The sequence below is a fragment of the Globicephala melas genome, chromosome 10, assembly GCF_963455315.2.
Source record: "Globicephala melas chromosome 10, mGloMel1.2, whole genome shotgun sequence".
In the NCBI taxonomy this organism is placed as follows: domain Eukaryota; kingdom Metazoa; phylum Chordata; class Mammalia; order Artiodactyla; family Delphinidae; genus Globicephala; species Globicephala melas.
The window spans coordinates 99,842,743-99,859,583 of record NC_083323.1 but is presented as its reverse complement, the minus strand read 5'-3'; the positions used below and the strand labels follow the sequence as shown (position 1 = coordinate 99,859,583).

Sequence of the window (16,841 nt, the reverse complement as noted above, 5' to 3'; positions counted from 1 at the left end):
TGTTTCTAAAGGTTTTTGGTAAAGACAATCTGTAGGCTGGGGAGAGTGAGGTGCCCTTAGGACTCTTGAGATGTGGCCCATTTAAATTAACATATGGGTGAACTGGGACAGCAGCTTTTCTGGGTCCTAAACACATTGAAGGATGGAAGTGGTTCACATGGAAAGTGGGTTCACTATTAACAAGAGATACTGGATCTGGGGTTGTGAGGAGTCCTGTCACTGTAGAGGCAGGCTAATGATACTTCATCTTGCTTTTCTGTAGCTCAGGGGATATGTCTCTTTCATGCCATGTCTACTTTCCTTGTTCTGAGTTTATGCTTGCTAAATAACCTCCTGATTAATAATTTAGCTTCTTAGGTACTCTGATAGCAGAAAGGTAGGTGTCTTGAATGGGGCATGTGAATTTAATGGAAATTTTTGGAAAATGATAGCTCTATTTTATTTTTTTAATTTTTAAATTTATTTATTTTTTTTGACTGCATTGGGTCTTCATTGCTGTGCGCGGGCTTTCTCTAATTGCAGCGAGCAGGGGCTACTCTTCGTTGTGGTGCACGGGCTTCTCGTTGTGGTGGCTTCTGTGGTTGCAGAGCACGGGCTCTAGGCGCGTGGGCTTCAGTAGTTGCAGCACTTGGGCTCAGTAGTTGCAGCACGCAGGCCCTAGAGCATGCGGGCTTCAGTAGTTGCGGCGTGTGGGCTCTGGGGTGTGCGGGTTTCAGTAGTTGTGGCTCGCGGGCTCTAGAGTGCAGGCTCAGTAGCGGTGGCACACTGGCTTAGCTGCTCTGTGGCATATGGGATCTTCCCAGACTAGGGCTCGAACCCGTGTCCCCTGATTGGCAGGTGGATTCTTAACCACTGCGCCACCAGGGAAGTCCCAATAGCTCTATTTTAAATTAGTAAACTCTGGTTTGGTTGTTAAGTGATTTTTATTACCATGGTTGATCTCAGAAGTTCTGATCGTCTTTGGGTATATAGTGAAGATTCTGTCTTAAGACCTGAAATACTTGAAGACTAGTCTCTTTGACATGGTGACTCAACTTTGAAGAGTTGCCCCAGGTGGGCCCATTTAATCAGTTGCCAGCTTGTGGTGAAATCCCTTGATGTTCCTTCTGAAACCATGAAAAAAAAGTCCTGCTTATTTCTGATTGCCTTTCATCAGATTATATAATGATTGCCATTCATTATGTAACAATAGGGACTACACAGAATACTTTTACCCATTGCAGTAATTGTTGCTGTAGTCAGATTGATTGATATTGGATTGATATTGGAACCATTTGAGGATTTGCAATTAAGAATTTCTTCACCTTGCAGTTTGTCCTTAATTAATGTTGCCAGTCTGCCTCATTCCTAGTCTTCTATTTCAGAAAGACAGTAAAGGCTTTCTGGTAGAACTTCAACCTCTTGCCCCATACATGAAACTATCTGGTGTTCATTCTTAATCTCTACCTATCTCTGTGGGCAGAGTGTGCCTTTTTCTCCAAGGGTAATCCTTCTACTCCCATCCTTCCCAGCTTTAAAAACAGAAGCCCTCTTCCTAGATAGTTCCTTACTCCTTGCCTCTTTTCATGAAGAAGTTCCCTGGAAAATCATCTATATTTTCTCAGTTTCCTCAGTATCTGTTTAGTTTTTAAACCCTGTAATCGGACTTTGAGCTAAATAATTTCCTTGAAACTACACTATTCAAGTTACCACAGAGTTAATAATTGTCAGATGCTGAGACCCCTTTTTCATTTCTTAACCTACTTCATCTCTGATCATGTTTGCATTTCTTGAAATTTGCTTTTTCTTTGGCTTCTGTGACACCTCTCTTCTCGTTTCCCTCGTCACTCTCTGACCACTCCTCAGTAATCTTTGTTATCTCTTCTCTCTGCCCTGCATGTAGTGCTCTCAGTCTTCCTTATCTTCACTCTACCCAGCTGTCTCTTCCACTCTGTGATTTGTTACTACCTATCTCTCAGGACTCCTAAATAAGTCATGACATCCGTGCTTCTTCCCTGTTCACCAGGGGTCTTGAGTGCATGTGTGTATATGTATGCCTTGGTGGCCACACACAGCTAAACTCAGTATGTCGCAAACATTATCACCTTTTCTAAATCTGTTTTCTTAAAAAATATTTTCTAGCTTGGTGATAGTGACAAGCACAGCCATCGAATAGTTTCCCAAACAAGAAATAGAAGTTAAGAAAGTTATCCTACTTCCCTTTCCCATCTCTATCACATCGCTTGATATACTCTGCTTTAATTGTTTTTTTCTGTGACCTCACTAGAATGAGTTCCTTGAAAGCTGAGATTGCAGTTTGTTTATATCAAGAATGACCAAACCCTTAACACTTATACATTAGAATGCCAGTATGTCCCATTTTTGGTGACACTAAGTTTGAGCCAGCATTTCTTCATTATAATGTACTATTCTCCTTGTAATAAAAGTAATCAGAGTAAACTATAAGACTGTGGGAATAGCGGGAAGAGATATGGGAATATGCGGGAAGAGATATGGGAATATATGTATATATATAACTGATTCATTTTGTTGTGAAGCTGAAACTAATATACCATTGTAAAGCAATTATACTCCAATAAAGATGTTAAAAAAAATAAAATAAAATAAAATAAAAAAAGACTGTGGGAATAACTTGTTTTCCATTAACTTTCCATTATTTTTCAATAACAATATTTCCATTATTCCATTAACTTGTTTTACCCAATAGTTTTAACATTCATTGATAATCCTTGCCTCAGTTAATTATGTTGGTGGTTGCAAACCAGGTGATTTTCTGGTTCTGTCATTTCTTCTACGTTTATTAGTTAGCATTTTTCTTTAAAAAAACTCTACTCCCACGCTTGAGTATTTTTCCTACAGTAAAATATGTATATCTTAAGTGTACAGCTTGATGAATTTTGATGAATGTATATACCTATGGAACCAACCTTGAGTGTCCCTCCTCCTTTTATAGTCTCACTATAGAGCATGACTTTTTTGATAAATGTCTTATAACCTATTACTACTTTTTATTCCTTTTTGATACTCGAATTGTTCCAAATTTGGCCTGCGGGAGCCCCTTCAAGAGGTTCATATGTTCTTTGACAAGTCTCCATCAGTTTTTTTTTGTTTTTTAATTAATTAATTTATTTATTTATTTTTGGCTGTGTTGGGTCTTCGTTGCTGTGCGCAGGCTTTCTCTGGTTGCGGCGAGCTGGGGCCACTATTCATCGCAGTGTGCGGGCTTCTCACTGCCGTGGCCTCTCCCGTTGCGGAGCACAGACTCTAGACGCGCAGGCTCAGTAGTTGCGGCTCACGGGCTTAGTTGCTCCACGGCATGTGGGATCTTCCCAGACCAGGGCTCAAACCCGTGTCCCCTGCATTGGCAGGCGGATTCTTAACCACTGCACCACCAGGGAAGCCCTCTCCATCAGTTTTTGAGCACTTACTTTCTAGCACAAAGAATCCCATTGTCTTCTTGCCGTGACTTAGACCTGGAATCAGCCATTTCTCCAAGGAATCCTGGTTCACTTCAGTGGGAAATGGTATTTAGAAGCCAAGATTTGAGCACAAGGTGTGCTTGTTCCTACTGGGATACCATTGCTTGTAGCCCCTTCTGGTGGCCAGGGCTGGGAAATCAATTTTTAAAAATTGTGACTTTATATTTTCAGCTCATACTGATAATTCTAGTCCTAATCTAGCATCACAAAGTTCTTTTGGTTTATGTTGTAATTGTTTTCTTAGCATTTTGAGTTGGGAACTTAATTCATTTATTCCTGCTCTTTTGCTTTGATTGCTGTGTTTAAGACTATAGAATTTCCTGTGATTATTTCTTTCCTTTGTTCCAGAGATTCTGATATATGATATATGTGATACATGTATATACAGAGAAAAAATTCCAGGTGGAAGGGCCTTTTGATTTTGTTTTTTTTTTGTTTTTTTTTGCGGTACGCGGGCCTCTCACTGTTGTGGCCTCTCCCGTTGCGGAGCACAGGCTCCGGACGCGCAGGCTCAGCGGCCATGGCTCACAGGCCCAGCCGCTCCGCGGCATGTGGGATCCTCCCGGACCGGGGCACGAACCCGCGTCCCCTGCATCGGCAGGCAGACTCTCAACCACTGCACCACCAGGGAAGCCCGGGCCTTTTGATTTTTGATGTTATTTCTAGCTTTATGCCAGTAAGATCAGAGAATGTTGTCATATTATTTCCACTTTTGGGGACTTTATTGTCTGTCTGAAAAGGTGGTTGTAAGGATTAATTGACTAGAATACTTTGTTATGGCATATACTATATACTCACTATGTTAGCTTTTATTACTATGTACTTTGCTTTAACAGTGGTAAAGAATGTGTAGTGTTAGGGGCTTCCCTGGTGGCGCAGTGGTTGGGAGTCCGCCTGCCGATGCAGGGGACGTGGGTTCGTGCCCCGGTCTGGGGGGGGTCCCACATGCCGTGGAGCGGCTGGGCCCGTGAGCCATGGCCGCTGAGCCTGCGCGTCCGGAGCCTGTGCTCCGCAGCAGGAGAGGCCACAGCAGTGAGATGCCCGTGTACAGCAAAAAAAAAAAAAGAGAATGTGTAGTGTTAATGTTTTTCATTGGACTGACTATAGGTTAATATAACCAAGTCAGCCTACCAGAGTTTAAAGATACGTTTTGAAATGCCATTTTGGTTGGTTTGGTTCTTATATGCTCTTTTAGTAGTCCAGGCTGCCTGTGTCTGTCTGCTGTTAGGTCGCCATAGACTTATAAAGTAGTCTATTTTATCCTGGTTTATTTTTATTCTTATCGACTAAGTATATTTTAAGTAAATTTTGGTTATTACCCTGCATTCAGAGATTATCTAAATTCAAGGTGTAACACTGGTGTCTGTCATGATGCTTTAATCCTCAAGTACTAGAATGCCAAATGACAGTAGCTTAAACATTGACAACAGTTTTCACATGCGGACACATTTTCCACATTAGATTTTCAGAGATAAGTAGTTCTAGGATTCGTATAGCAACTTCACATTGTCATCAAGGGCCAAGCTCTTTCCATCTTCCTGCCTGGCCTTCTTCAGTGTATGGGTGATACATATACCTCCTCTTAATTGCATTGTGGCTGCTGTAGCGTCCAGCGCTGTGCTTCCATCAGACTGAGTCTTGTAGCAGTGGGGAAGGAAGTTGGGTCAAAAGGACTTACTCTTTGAGATGCTTTCTCTTTTAATAGAAGATGAAAATCTTTCCCAGAGGTTTGCAGTAGACCTTCCTTATGTCTCACTGGCTAGAACACGATAGCATTCCCACCCTTAGCTAGGTGATCGCCAACAAAGAGAAATGGCATTGGCATGATTGACTTAGGACAGTCATTATTCATCTCCTAGGATGGGCGTAATTGCCCTAATCAAAGATGGGTGTCCATTAGCAAGTTAGAAGTGGGCATTTCTATCGAGTTATTACCACTGTTACACCAGTAATTACCAGTAGTGTCTGTCTCTGGACAGAACCTAATTGACAACTATGCTTTTATGAAAGGTAGATTTTCTTTTGTGGAAAGGAATCTGGGTGTTGCAGAGCGCTTTGGTGACTTCAGCAATGAGGCAGCAAGTGGGTTTAGAAAAATTAAAATTTTCCTTCATTTTGAATTGGATCTTGAGACTTTTCTTGGGTAAGAAAATAAATTTATGAATCACAATAATTAGACTAATGTGATTTTTTTTTTTTAGTCAGAATCTGGAGAAGTGAATAGAAACACGGAACTGAAGAAACTTCGGATTTTTGGGGCTGGGCCTAAGGTTGTGGGCTTGGCAATGGGAGTAAAAGATAAAGAAGGTAAATCTGTTATTTGGTCACGAAAAGAAATAAGGTACAACAATATGGTTTTAACAAGATTCATATGATACTCGATCGTAGTCTGCCTTGGGATTTTCTTAGGCAGCATAGTTCCTAGACAGATCACCTTTTTAGTGGCAGATAATCTTAAGGTGTGAGGAGCCATATTGTGTTGAATTTTTGTAATATTTTGGAAGAGAGAAAGTTCCTCCTCCATGTCTAACACATGACACAGAAATTGTAGTTTCTAAAGGCTAGTTTATAAGAGAATTGCAAAATTAATGGTTCTCACCTGATCTAAAGTGATCTAAAGCTTATTATTTTTAAATTTAAAGAGAAATAGAGGATTTCTCTGACCTTTAGTATCAAAATATACTGGGGAGAGCTAATGATTTAGATTCTAACCATAATTTTGATATTTTTCTTTAATTGCCTTTGCATATTATACTTCATTTAAGTAACCTGTTTAAAGAATGCCTAGTACTCTCAGCTTAGCATGTTAGAAACTTGTGAGTAAAATTGCTAATGCGGAGATCAAGTTTCACAGTTCTATGTGCATGTTAGTTTTAAAGCTCAATTTAACAAAGATTGTGTTGGATATGTTTTTACTGTGTAAGAATTTAATGAATTGCTATAATCACAAGTCATATTGATTACTGTGCATTTTATGATATGACTAAGTCTTTATTCAGATTGTGGGTTGAACTCTGGATAATCAGGTAATATTCTTCCATCACTTGCAAAGCATTCAGTGTGATAGGACTTCTAGATACATTATAATGTTTACTATTGCTCTTTTAAAATATTAAGGACTTTATCTTTTTTCTGTTTGTAATTGTATTAGCTGGCAGTGATCTCAAAGCTAGTCCCAGATTAGTCCCTGATAAGTACTACATATGGGCAAGTGTAGAATTAGTAGTTACGCTCTCTGGAGCTTGATTGCCTGGACTAGAGTCCCAAGTCTGCCGCTGACTGGCTGTGTGATTTTGGTCAAGTTACCTAGCTTCTCTGTGCTTCAGATTCTTTATCTTCAGTGGGGGGATAATAGTTTATCTGCTTCATAGTGTTGTGAGATTTTAACTAATTTAAATAATCTAAAATAGTGTCTGGTCCATGGTAAGCTCTCAACATTAGTTTTTACTATTATTATTATATAACTATTTTTATTTCAAGATGAGGTCTCCCGAAGACGAAAAGTTACCAACAGGTCAGACGCATTTAACATGCAAATGAGACAACGGAAAGGAACTCTCTCTGTTAACTTTGTAAGTGTTCTGAGATGTGTCAGGAGGGAAAGGATTTATTTTTATTTTAGTTTTGCACTTTTTACCTTGCTATATCTTAGTATGTTATCTAGTTAGTTTATTTAGTTGTAAGACTTGATGGTGCATCTGAACTTGCCGCTTTGGTTTATATAATACTAACTTTGCTTTGTCCCATATACACAGACTGTTCCCTGAGTCTTATACCTTGTAAGTGAGTGAGTGAGAGGATGAAGTGAAACTGTAAATCCTTAGCTGTATTAATGCTCGATATTCAGCCCTCTACCAATAAAGAGTATTTGTGTATAGAAAGGGTGATGTGGTATATTTTATTTATATAAATTGACTTTCAAGTACCCTAGATTTGTAGTCTTCCTTTATTCTCATACCTTGATACGCTTTTATTAATTTGCTTGTAGAAGCTCTGAGGAAATTTAGGAAGTTTTATGCAAAATATTTAAATAAAGTTATTTAAAATAAATATTAAGGATTTAAGTTATGTTTACTTTTTAGTGTACATTATTTTGTTTGTTTCAATTAAGGTGTTCGTGGTAAAAATTTAATATTGCTTATTACAGAAAATAAACTTTTATTTTATTTTGTTTTTTTAACAGGTTGATCTTTACGTTTGTATGTTTTGTGGTCGGGGAAATAATGAAGATAAATTGCTGTTGTGTGATGGATGTGATGACAGCTATCATACATTTTGTTTAATTCCCCCACTACCTGATGTGCCCAAAGGAGACTGGAGGTGCCCTAAATGTGTCGCTGAGGTATAAGCCTAACCTTACCTTTGGGATTAAGAACAGTAACACACGTACGCGTGCACAGTGAACACACTCCGTGAAGCTTCTTCTCCTCTCTCTTTGTTCTTCAGTGTTTGAAATCGCCAGGATTTTTGAAGAGTGATAGTGACTGGAAATATAACAGTTCTACTGTGGCAGTTTGTTTTTAAAGAGTCTTTTTCTGACTGTTGGTTAGATAATTCTGTTTATTGCTGCAGACTTTGCTCAGAATATTCATATTCTTGGAAAACAATAAAAATGAAGAAAGTCTGTAGGTTATTTGTTTTTTCTTTTTTTAAAAAAGTAAAAATCAGACATGAAGCTCTAGAACTTAGGATTCATGCATCCAGTTTTCATGCTACCAAATAAATTGGTGGTATCTATTAACTTGTTTAAATTTTGACTTGATTGTACTAAATTGTTATTGAAAGATTATAATGATGTCATTATCATGAAATGTCTGGTCTGTTTACTTATTTTAACAAAATGTGATAGGACGTTGAAGGGAAAGTGATGGTATATCTAGATGTAGTCAAAGATGGATATTTATGGCCTTTGAATTATTTATTTATTTGTGGCTGTGTTGGGTCTTCGTTGCTGTGCGTGGGCTTTTCTCTAGTTGCGGCGAGCGGGGGCTACTCTTCATTGTGGTGTGCAGCCTTCTCATTGCGGTGGCTTCTCTTGTTGTGGAGCACGGGCTCTAGGCGCACGGGCTTCAGTAGTTGTGGCTCGCGGGCTCAGCAGTTGTGGCTCACGGGCTCTAGAGTGCAGGCTCAATAGTTGTGGCGCACAGGCTTAGTTGCCATGTGGCATGTGGGATCTTCCCGGACCAGGGATCGAACCCATGTTCCCTGTATTGGCAGGCAGATTCTTAACCACTTCTGCTACCAGGGAAGTCCCTTGAATTATTTTTTAATTTATTATTCTCAAGGTTAGATGATTCAGTCCTACTCGAAGTCAGTATTTGTGTTAAGAAATTGGTCATGGTGGTTGGTAGTATGAAAAAAAATCATTTTTCTAGCTAATTATCCTAGCAACCCGGTGAATATCCCTTTGTCCTTTACCTTTTCTCCCTCCATGAACATTTATTTTTTCCACTGAGGATAATAGACATCCCTGGGCTTGATTCCAGGTTGGTAGTCCTCCAGGTGTTTGTCTTGGTGCCAAAGCTTAATGACAACTCCAAAGCCCAAAGCTGTCTCATTGCCACCTTCCTACTGGAAGGTGTGAAAATGCAGTTGAAGTTTAAGAACATTATTTCCTGATTCCACATTAATACTTGTTTTGTGGTCTAGAGTTGACTGGATTTGCTTCCCCTAGGGAAATGATCAAAGAAGGTAGTACCTGAGGGCCTTAATGCGTACTTCAGTTCAGTTTCAGTAAGTTAATCTTAGATTTTTTTTCTTCCCAGGAATGTAATAAACCTAGAGAAGCCTTTGGATTTGAACAAGCTGTACGAGAGTATACACTTCAGAGCTTTGGAGAGATGGCAGATAATTTTAAGTCTGACTATTTCAATATGCCAGTTCATGTGAGTATCTATCTTTAAGGTCACTTTGGGAAAGTATAAAAATTTATCTGATTCCAAAGCTTTAGCGTTGCTTTTTAAAAACTTTCATTATTTTGTAGAAAGCAGGGACAGCATAAAGAAGATGATAGAACACCAGATCTGAAGATTAGGGGCCTGGGATCTGTTTTTGTTTCTTTTACCCTCTGCCGTGGCAGTGTGCACTGTAGAGAAACTGACTTCGACCTTCCACTTGTTCTTTAGTGCTCTGGGAGCGCTGTCCTTTACAGACAGGCATGGAGGATGCGGCAGTTGCTGCTTTGGTTTAGTTATTTGTAGTATGAGGTTTGCTTCTTTCCCTGGGGGATCTTGGACTTTAAAAAAATCCCTTTCGAAATAATTTGCCAAAGCTGTTAAAATTCAGCCTTGATTTTTGTATTTCCTTTTCCTTCCTTATGTCCTGGGTCATCTTTATCCTTCTTAGTTGGAAAGCAGCTTGCAGAAGAAGGCAGTTCAAATTCATTATGTTTTTCTGAACATCTAAGTTGTCTTTAGCTTTTTCCCATCGTCAGTCAGAAAAGCTAGGACTGCAGTCTTTTCAGCTCTGGGAATTGAGAAGGTTTTCTGTTTTTTCATGGGCTTTTTGTTCACTTGACCTGTGTATTATGTCATAGTGGGTTATGGTTATAGAGAGTTGGTAATCTGTAATCTTTGTTTTCCCTGTGTAGATGGTTCCCACAGAACTAGTGGAGAAGGAATTCTGGCGGCTGGTGAGCAGCATTGAAGAAGATGTTATCGTAGAGTATGGAGCTGACATCTCCTCAAAAGACTTTGGAAGTGGATTTCCTGTAAAGGATGGTCGGAGAAAGATGCTGCCAGAAGAAGAGGTGCAGAGCACATAGTAGTATCCAGATTTCTTACCCTGAAGCTGATTCAGCCTTTACATAGTAGAAAACTGCCTTTCTTTAATCTTAAGCGACCACGTTCATTTAAAATATTAAATATGTAGAATTTGGACAGTAAAAATAATCTTCAGTTTTGAAAACAATAAATTCAAAGTACCATTAAATATTATTTAACTTTGCATTTTATCAATATTTTTTTTTTTTTTTTTGGCCATACGTGGGCCTCTCTCACTTGTTGTGGCCTCTCCCGTCATGGAGCACAGGCTCCGGACGCGCAGGCTCAGCGGCCATGGCTCACGGATCCAGCCACTCCGCGGCATGTGGGATCCCCCCGGACCGGGGCACGAACCTGCGTCCCTTGCAGGTGGGGAGGTGGACTCTAAACCACTGTGCCACCAGGGAAGCCCTTAACTTTGCATTTTAAAACCAGTTAAATTGGTTTAAAACTTTAACTTTAGTTAAGATTTTGCCTAGCTCTTTCTGTTTGGAAATCTAGCAAGTGACAAGATTTTTTTAAAAAATTACATTTTACTGGTAGGTCCACAATTAATTTTCCTTTAACACCTGGGCAGGTAGGTTTTCAAATATGCATTTAAACTGTAACAGATAATGAAGTACTGTCACCTAGGAGATGACCTCTGTGTGTAAACCTGAATTAAGATGATCATTTATTTCTTTTTCTCTTTACTTTGGTCCTTGTCACCTTTTCTTTACCTTTGTAATTGGCAGTAATTGAGAGTTTTATCTCCTATTAAAAGAGTTAACACATGGTCAAAAAAAAAAGTTACATAGTGGAGAAGGATATACAATTAAAAATATGGCCACACTAGGTCTCTTAGGGCTACCATTGACATGGCATATCTTTTCCATTCTTTTACTTTGAAGCTGTTTGTATTTTGGAATCTGGTGTGTGTCTCTTATAGGCAGCATATGCTTGAATCTTGCTTTTTTAAAAATCTAGTCTGAAGGTTGACTTATTTATTTATTTGTCTGTCTGTCTGTCTGCCTATTTATCTAGCTAGCTAGCTAGCTAACTAGCTAGCTAGTTAGCTGCGTTGGGTCTTTGTTGCTCCGCGTGGGCTTTTCTGGTTGCTGGGGCTACTCTTTGTTGCAGTGCGCCGGCTTCTCATTGCGGTGCCTTCTCTTGTTGCAGAGTATGGGCTCTAGGCGTGTGGGCTTCAGTAGTTGCAGCACTTGGGCTCAGTAGTACAGCTTGAGGGCTCTAGGACACAGGCTCAGTAGTTGTGGCACGTGGGCTTAGTTGCCCTGTGGCCTGTGGGATCTTCCTGGACCAGGGCTCAAATCCGTGTCCCCTGCACTGGCAGGTGGATTCTTAACCACTGTGCTACCAGGGAAACCCTATACAGATATATCTTACAGGAACAGTTCAGTGTTGAAATGTGTACATGTTCAATGTCACTGAATTAAAACCTGCTTTGTAGAAGTATAAAGAAATGCGTCAACCTTAGTTTCTTCATACCCTTCCATTGGCAAATGGTAGGCAATTACCTACTTATTGGGAAGAGGCTTTGTTTTACAGCTTTTAACTTTTTCTGAATTTCATTTTGGTTTTGAATTTTTAAGTTGCTCTTGAACAGATATTTATATCTTCTAATCTTAAGAGATAAGGTCACAGAGTTTTTATTTTTTAATTTTTTTTATTTTTTATATATATATTTTTGCGGTACGCGGGCCTCTTACTGTTGTGGCCTCTCCCGTTGCGGAACACAGGCTCTGGACGCGCAGGCTCGGCGGCCGTGGCTCACTGGCCCAGCCGCTCCGCGGCATGTGGGATCTTCCCGGACTGGGACACGAACCCATGTCCCCTGCATCGGCAGGCGGACTCTCAACCACTGCGCCACCAGGGAAGCCTGGTCACAGAGTTTTTAAAGATTACTTTAAATGTGGTTAAATGTCAACCCTAAGTAAACAATATAGATATTAATCCTTCTAAATGTTTGAATTCTGTATGAATATTCATCTGTTTTTGCTTTTGCTCCATTCACCTTTATATGAGAACGTGGAGGGCTTCCCTGGTGGTGCAGTGGTTTAGAGTCTGCCTGCCGATGCAGGGGACGCGGGTTCGTGCTCCGGTCCGGGAGGATCCCACATGTCACAGAGAGGCTGTGCCCATGAGCCATGGCCCCTGAGCCTGCGCGTCCGGAGCCTGTGCTCCGCAGTGGGAGAGGCCACAACAGAGGTCCGCGTACAGGAAAAAAAAAAAAAAATGTGGAGAAATTTGGGCTTTAAAGACATCAGCATAGCATGAAGAGACAGAGATACAGCTCTTTTTTCTAGTCTGGGTCATCGATTTGCTATTTATTTCATAAGCAATAACGTTTTACTCAGGATTCTGTTTTTATGTTGTAAGATGGAGTGAGAGAACCCATTTATGCAAAAGGATTTTAAGGACTAATTAGACAGTGTATATAAAATCTCTGTATTTTTTATACTTATATTTTCTGTCAGTTTGTTACTCTTCTCTGGAAGTTACTCTTAGAAAAGTAGATACCTGCCGTCTCTTCCCCAGGAACTGTGCATGTATGTTGAACTTCTGTATGAGTTAGCTTCTTGGCATCTGACAGCATGCTTCTCTGGTATCATAGTTTAGTGGAAAAGTACTTCTGAAGTTAATACATTTGTCTTATAAATACAAGTGCTCTGCAAACAGGGCTTCTGAGGAATAAAAATAGGCATAGAACTTGAAACCTTGGAAACATTTTTTTCATCTTATCCTCTCTGTGTCGTAAATCACTGAATAAATCCTGTTAATTTATTTTTCATTATTTTCTGTGGAATTGGCCTCTTTTCAATCCCACTACCACCGTCCTTGTCTCCGTCCTGTCATGTCATGTTGGGATAACTGCCGTGGTCTTACATAATGATCACTTGTGTTGGGGGTTCCCCAGAGCTTCTCAGGTTCGCTGAGAACTCATGACTGTGACTTATTACAGTGAAAGGATATAAAGTAAAATCAGCAAAGGGAAAACAAGATGTGTGGTCAAAGTCTGGAGGTAGCCAGTTGGAAGCATTCAAGAGCCCTCTCTCCCTGGAGTCACACAGGATGCACTTAGGTACTCCAGCATCAGACTGACACCATGTGTGAAGCATCGCCCACCAGGAAGGCTCATTAGAGACCCAGAGCTCAGGGTTCTTATAAGCGGCTGGTGACATAGGCACCTTCTGCCTAACACATAGCAAAATTCCAGACCCCCAGAAGGAGATCGGGCGTGCATAAACCACACTGTGCAGCACTGCGAGCCACCCTGTGTTAGTGTCACGAACTGTTTACCGTGCAGCTTTCCAGATGCCAGCCAGGGGCCGAACTTGAAGCGGGCCTTTTTTTTTTTTTTTAAATAAATTTATTTATTTTTTATTTTTGGCTGCGTTGGGTCATCGTTGCAGCACGTGGGCTTTTCTCTGGTTGCAGCGAGTGGGGGCTACCTTCGTCGTGGCATGCAGGCTTCTCATTGTGGTGGCTTTGCTTGTTGGGAGCACAGGCTCTAGGTGCGCTGGCTTCAGTAGTTGTGGCGCACGGGCTTAGTTGCTCCGCGGCATGTGGGATCTTCCTGAACCAGGGCTTGAACCCGTGTCTCCTGCATTGGCAGGCGGATTCTTAACCACTGTGCCACCAGGGAAGCCCCGCAGCGGGCCTTGTGAAGGGTGGCTGTCTGAGGCTTGCTCTGTTGAAGTAGCTCTTCTGAGCACTGCCACTCTCTGCAGTCTCTCTCATACGTGGCTTTCGGTTAAAATTTTAAGATCGGTGGGTCTTGGGGAGTTCATTTTGCAGTTCTGTCTATTTAAGTTTGAAATTTTCCATAATCAAAAATTTTAAGATAAATATAAAAATATTTAAGATGTTTATCATATTGTTTCACTTTTCAGAATCTGTTTTATTTCCCTTTTGAATATAGGATATCATCCAAGCTTCTTAGTCTGAAATTTAAGATTAAAGATCCAGTCTTCTCTTCTGGTCTTATTTCCTGCTTTTCTGAGTATGACCATTCCACTCTGCCTCTTTACCAGCCAGACCAGGATATTCTGTCTCTTGTCATTTACCTTCAAATCTTACCTAGTCTTCCAAGATCAACCCAGGTTTTTCCTTTTCCACCAAGTTTTCTTATTGATCCAGACTCATGATGATGACTATTTTGTTGTCCTCTGAAGAACTATATAATTTACTAGTTTATCTGTGTTTGGAGTTTAATATATATTGTCTCATCTTGGAACTGTTTGTATGTAGGCCTGGTCTCTTCACCTAGTTTCAGTATTTGTTCAGCCAACTAAAAAATATATTGAGTAGTATTTTTGAAAACTGCTTTTTTTTTTTTTTTAAAGGCTATTGAGGGTAGGAATCATATCTCTTTATTATTCCGTATTGGGATTCCTAGTTAAGCCTTTGTTGGAATTTCTTCTATCCTCTGTAACTCTTAGCTACACTTTTATAATTTCCTTATCTCTGTGCCGCATTATGGATGATCTCCTCACATCAGTCTTCTGGTTCACAGATTCTCCCTTCAGCTTTGTCACTGGCTATTTAGCCTCTTAATTTGAGGGTTTTATTTTTAACTCTGTATTATCGAAACTTTCAAATGTATAAAACTAAACATAGTAATGCACTTCCCTCCCTCCCTACCTGGCATCCAGGTTCAACAGTTATCAGCCTTCTAATAGAAGGCGGATTCTCTTACCTGTTTTTGCATTCAGTCTGTTGCAATATCACATCACATATCCTCTGGAAAACTCACACTACATTTCTGCAAGAATGAGAGTGAAAAAGGCAAATAACATCTTAGAATTATTATGAATGTAGCTTGACTTTGCAGGTCCCCTGAAATAGGCTTGGGTTCCTTAGACCCCACTTTGAGGACTGCTCTGCACAAGGATAATAGCACTTTGAGTCTGTACCGCATACCGCTTCAGAGGTGGCTGTCTGAAACCCATGTCTGGAGCTTATGTCCAGTTAGAAACCTCTGTGAAAACTCAGACAACAGCTTTCCCTGTTCATTCTGCCTGTGCTTTCTTTCTTTGTTTTTGGAAACTGCGAATTCTTTTTTCTCTTGAGTTCATCTATGAAGCAAAATTTTTTTTGATGTTGTAAATAGATGTGTTTGTGGGAGTTGGGGGTGCTTTCTGCACCATCTTGGTCTTCAGTGTTGCCACAGATTCCGGATTCTGTATCTTACTATGTTTTGTCTTCACAGTATCTGGCACCATTCTGTAAATATAGTGGTAAACATTTTGGGAAGTTATGTTACCGGGGATAAAGTCGAAATATAATAGCGACCTATTAAAATGAGTCTTAGAGTATTTTACTGGTAAGCTATGGGGGCAGGTGGGGAGTAATAAAAAGCCTTATATGCTTCAGAGTAAACCAGAGATATCTGAGATAATTAAAGGGAAATATAAATAACAGGAGATAGGATTGAATATTTAGGAATATGAGTTACATGTAGAGAGCAAAGAGCATAGATTCTATGGACTAGATTATTGTAATTATTATAAAATTTTTACTTTTGTTTTTGAAGACTCCCTTGAGGTTTCTGTTGGGCACTTGTCATTTCTGATCTCTTATTTACATTTTTTTCCTTTTGTAGGAATATGCGCTTTCTGGTTGGAACTTGAATAACATGCCTGTTCTGGAGCAGTCTGTTCTTGCACATATCAACGTGGACATCTCTGGCATGAAGGTGCCATGGCTCTATGTGGGAATGTGCTTCTCTTCCTTTTGCTGGCACATCGAAGATCACTGGAGCTATTCCATCAACTACTTGCACTGGTATGTACAGTCTTTGTTAACAGCACACATACTTAGTGACCTTTCTAAAGGTGTAACAGTGTTAGATGATGTGTTAGGGAGAGCTTACTTGAAAGTATTTTGTACCGCAAAGTTGGATAATGTGCTGTGTAGAGGTCTCAGGGTACAACATGTCAGATACTTTCCCTCTTCAAGTATGTGCATGCAGCAGAGCCTCGAGTTTCGGACCCAACTATGCTACATTTAGCGCACATGAAAATTTCTCTGGTATAACTTTTGAAATGCAAGGCAGGATATTTTTTAAAGTTTATATAATTAAGATCTGACTAACCTTCAGTATTTAAGGTTGAAATTTGAAAAATTTCAAATTGAAATTTTTGTTTTTCCTTTTTAATAACATTTTCTCTAAAAATGCCTGTTACATGTGTATTCATTAAATTTTTTCGCTGTTTTTTTTGTTTCACACCCACAGCTTTTATTTACTTACCCAGTTCCTTGTCCAGTATTCTCATCTTAACCAAATGATGTATTCCTCTCCATTTGAAAGATACTGCTCAGATCACACTATGCATTGGAAAGCTAATGATTTTCTTTCTCTGCTTCATCGCTGTACTGTGTAATATGATAGCTTCTAGCCACATGTGGCTATTTAAATTAGTTAAGATTAAGTAAAATTAAAGTTTACTTCCTCAGTTGCACTAACAGCATTTTAAGTGCTTTATCGTCACTTGTGACTAGTGGCTCCTGTATTACCCAGCATCGATGCAGAACATTTTCAGTCATCTCAGTAAGTTTCTGTAGAGACAGCACGGTTAATTGTATGAGGGTTAAGAAATTC

At 39.9% G+C, this 16,841-nt stretch overlaps 1 protein-coding gene across 1 annotated transcript in view; it reads left to right on the top strand.

Annotated features, from left to right (window-relative positions):
• The window catches only part of KDM5A (lysine demethylase 5A), an 87,008-nt gene that overhangs the window by 14,639 nt on the left and 55,528 nt on the right, over positions 1–16,841 (top strand). The window contains exons 6-11 of the mRNA XM_030834746.2: positions 5,681–5,786; positions 6,960–7,051; positions 7,663–7,821; positions 9,245–9,364; positions 10,069–10,227; positions 15,843–16,024. Of these exons, the coding sequence (XP_030690606.1) occupies positions 5,681–5,786; positions 6,960–7,051; positions 7,663–7,821; positions 9,245–9,364; positions 10,069–10,227; positions 15,843–16,024 (818 nt within the window). The remainder of the gene's footprint in view (positions 1–5,680; positions 5,787–6,959; positions 7,052–7,662; positions 7,822–9,244; positions 9,365–10,068; positions 10,228–15,842; positions 16,025–16,841) is intronic.